Source organism: Drosophila bipectinata, chromosome XL, assembly GCF_030179905.1.
Source record: "Drosophila bipectinata strain 14024-0381.07 chromosome XL, DbipHiC1v2, whole genome shotgun sequence".
Taxonomy (NCBI): domain Eukaryota; kingdom Metazoa; phylum Arthropoda; class Insecta; order Diptera; family Drosophilidae; genus Drosophila; species Drosophila bipectinata.
The window spans coordinates 21,171,101-21,173,862 of record NC_091734.1 but is presented as its reverse complement, the minus strand read 5'-3'; the positions used below and the strand labels follow the sequence as shown (position 1 = coordinate 21,173,862).

General features: G+C 49.7%; 1 protein-coding gene across 1 annotated transcript; it reads right to left on the bottom strand.

The window, feature by feature from the left end:
• Positions 1 to 580: 580 nt before the first annotated feature.
• Positions 581 to 1,525, bottom strand: LOC138926554 (paraneoplastic antigen Ma6E-like). The gene has a single exon (XM_070281091.1). It carries the CDS (start codon positions 1,523 to 1,525, stop codon positions 581 to 583), a length of 945 nt encoding a protein of 314 aa, XP_070137192.1.
• Positions 1,526 to 2,762: the final 1,237 nt, after the last annotated feature.

Here is a 2,762-nt window from a genome sequence, read left to right as displayed (position 1 = left end):
TTTTTTAATAATTATGCTAAACCTATTATTCATTTTTTTTCCAAATACTAACTATGCTAACCCTATTATTACTCTTTTTTTTTTTTTTTTTAACCCCTTGTTCCTACCATATATTTTTTTTTTTTTTTTTTTTTTTTTTTACTTTTATTATTTTTTTCCTCTTAAAACCCTTTATTCCTACCCTATATTTATTATTATTATTATTTTTTTTTTTTTTTTTTTTTTTTTTTTTTTTTTTATTTCTTCCCTTTTTTTTTTTTTTTTTTTTTTTTATACTAACTTTTGTCCCCCTTTTTTTTTTTAATCCAATATATTTCTCTTTTTTTTTTATTATTTATTTATTATTTAATTATTTTTTTTTTTTTTTTTTTTTTTTTTTTTTTTTTTTTTCTTCCTTTTTTTTTTTTTTTTTTTTTTTTATTACTTACTTTTGTCCCTTCTTTTTTTTTTTTTTTTTTTATATCCAATATATTTCTTTTTTTATTATTTATTTATTATTTAATTATTTTTTTTTTTCCTTTTTTTTTTTTTTAAGTTCCATTTTTTTTTTATTCAACTTCTCCTCACCACCCTTACTCCTCTACCGCCTCCTCGCACCCGGAAGCACGTGGCACCAACTTGTACCAAGATGCACCATCTTCCGGGTTTTCCTCTCCGCTTGGTCATCTCCGCCTTCACCCTTGCGGCAAGCTCCGGCGGCCAAACGTCTTCCGGCACATCTCGCCCGCCTCCGACCGATGCCTGCCGCTCCAGCACCGGTCTTGCCGGCCGCTTCTCTGGGCAAGACGTCTGCCGGCCCAGCGCAGGCCTCCGCGGCTCCGGCCACACCCACGGCCCCTTCTCCAACGGCTGCTCCTCCTTTTTCTCCCGTGGACACGGTGTCGGGGGCACCGCGGGCCACGGCGTCGGCGCCCGGGCCCTCCTCCAGCTCGAGGTCGCCCTGCACGGCTTCTCCTCCGGCCTCTCCGGTCTGGGGCGTGGCGTCGGCGGTATCTTCCTCTTCCACTTTCTGGCCTGTCGCACCCTTCCGGCGGCGGCCCTTCTCTTCGCCGTCTCCACTACCTTCCGGATCCGCCGCTGCCGTGCCGTCTTCGCCCTCGCCCTGACCATGGCCCTCTGGCGTCCGTCGATGCGCCGCTGCCTGGCCTCCTTCGCGTTCCTCCTCCGCATTTGGGCAATCACCTTGACGCGGGCCCTCGCCATGTTCTCCGTCACCTTCATCAGGGCCAGCCGCCGACTGTCCCACTCCGCTCGCAGGCGCAGGACCAGCTCCTCGCTCCTGCGCCGCCGCTCCACCTCGAAGGATCCGACCGGGATGCATCCTCCTCTTCCTGCTGCCCGCCGGACCATCCACTCTGATCTCGCCTTCTTGGCGTTCCACGAAGGGTCGCCGACTATTTCGACGTCGCTGTCGTCGGACGAAATAATTATAGTTGCGCTGGACGACATGCTTGATGATGCTTGCGGCTGCGTGTTGATTTCGAATAGGCCGACCATCTCCCACGTTTCCACTTATATAGCGCATCCATTTCCCGTTGCTGGAAATGTCCCGCTAATGGTCCCGTTGCTTGCTCTCCTCCTCCTTGCGGGGTTTTTGTTGTTGTTGTTTTCCCCCTTTTTTTTTTGTGTGCCCGTTATGCGGACACAATGTATTTGTCCGCTTTCGTTATCCCTTTGCTGTTTCTTCCGTGTCTTGAGCCTTTAGCTCGCTCACATGAGCTCTCTTCTCCCTTCTTGTTCTGCCGTGTCGTAACGTGACAATTACTGGAGAAACGAAATCCACCACCGTATATGGCCCGTCGTACCGAGGGGCCAGTTTCGCCGCGAATCCTTCAGCCGCCTTTGATAGGTGGTGCTCCTTTGCCCACACTGTTTCACCGACCTTTGGACTCCACTTCCGCCTTCTCAAGTTGTAATGTCGCGCCTGGTCCTGGGCAGCTCGCTCCATATTCCTTCTTACTATCTCGAATGTCTCCTTGAGTCTCGCCGCGTTTTCCATGGGTGTTCCTTGCTCGGCTCCCGTGCCCAACACATTCTCGTCGAACAGGGCTCGCGGCATCCTTGGCTCCCTGCCCTGCGTTATAAAACACGGCGAGTACCCCGTGGACTCCGAGATTGCGGAATTTACCGCCAACATTAGCTCTGGCCAGTGTTCGTCCCACTTCCTTTGCTCTTTCCCAGCGAACTGGGCGATCATTGTTTTTACCGTCCTGTTCGCTCTTTCCGTGGGGTTCTCCTGCGGCGTATATGGCGCGGTGAACTGATGGCGTACGCCGAGTTCTCCGAGGAATTTCTTGAAGCTGCGACTGGTGAACTGCACCCCGTTGTCCGTTATTATTATTTTTGGCACTCCATATCGAGCGATGATTCTCTCCCTGAATGCCTTCTGCAGCGCCTCTGTTGTTGCTTTCCGAAGAGGCACTATCTCCGTCCATTTTGAAAACCGATCGATTATCACCAGGATCATCGTATTGCCGTGTTTCGACCTGGGCAGTGGGCCTACGAAATCTGCACATACCGTCGCCCATGGCTCCTCCGGAACCTGTGTCAGCATTTGCCCGGCCATCTGCATCTGATTCGGCTTGTACTTCAGGCACGTCTCGCACTTCCTGACGTATTTCCGGATGTCCCTCTGCATCCCTGGCCAGAAATACCGGGCGGCCACTCTGGCTATGGTTTTCCTTACGCCCAGATGTCCCGCCGTTGGTGCGTCGTGATTTTCATTGAGGACCTGCTGCCTCATCTCCAGCGGCACGCACAGC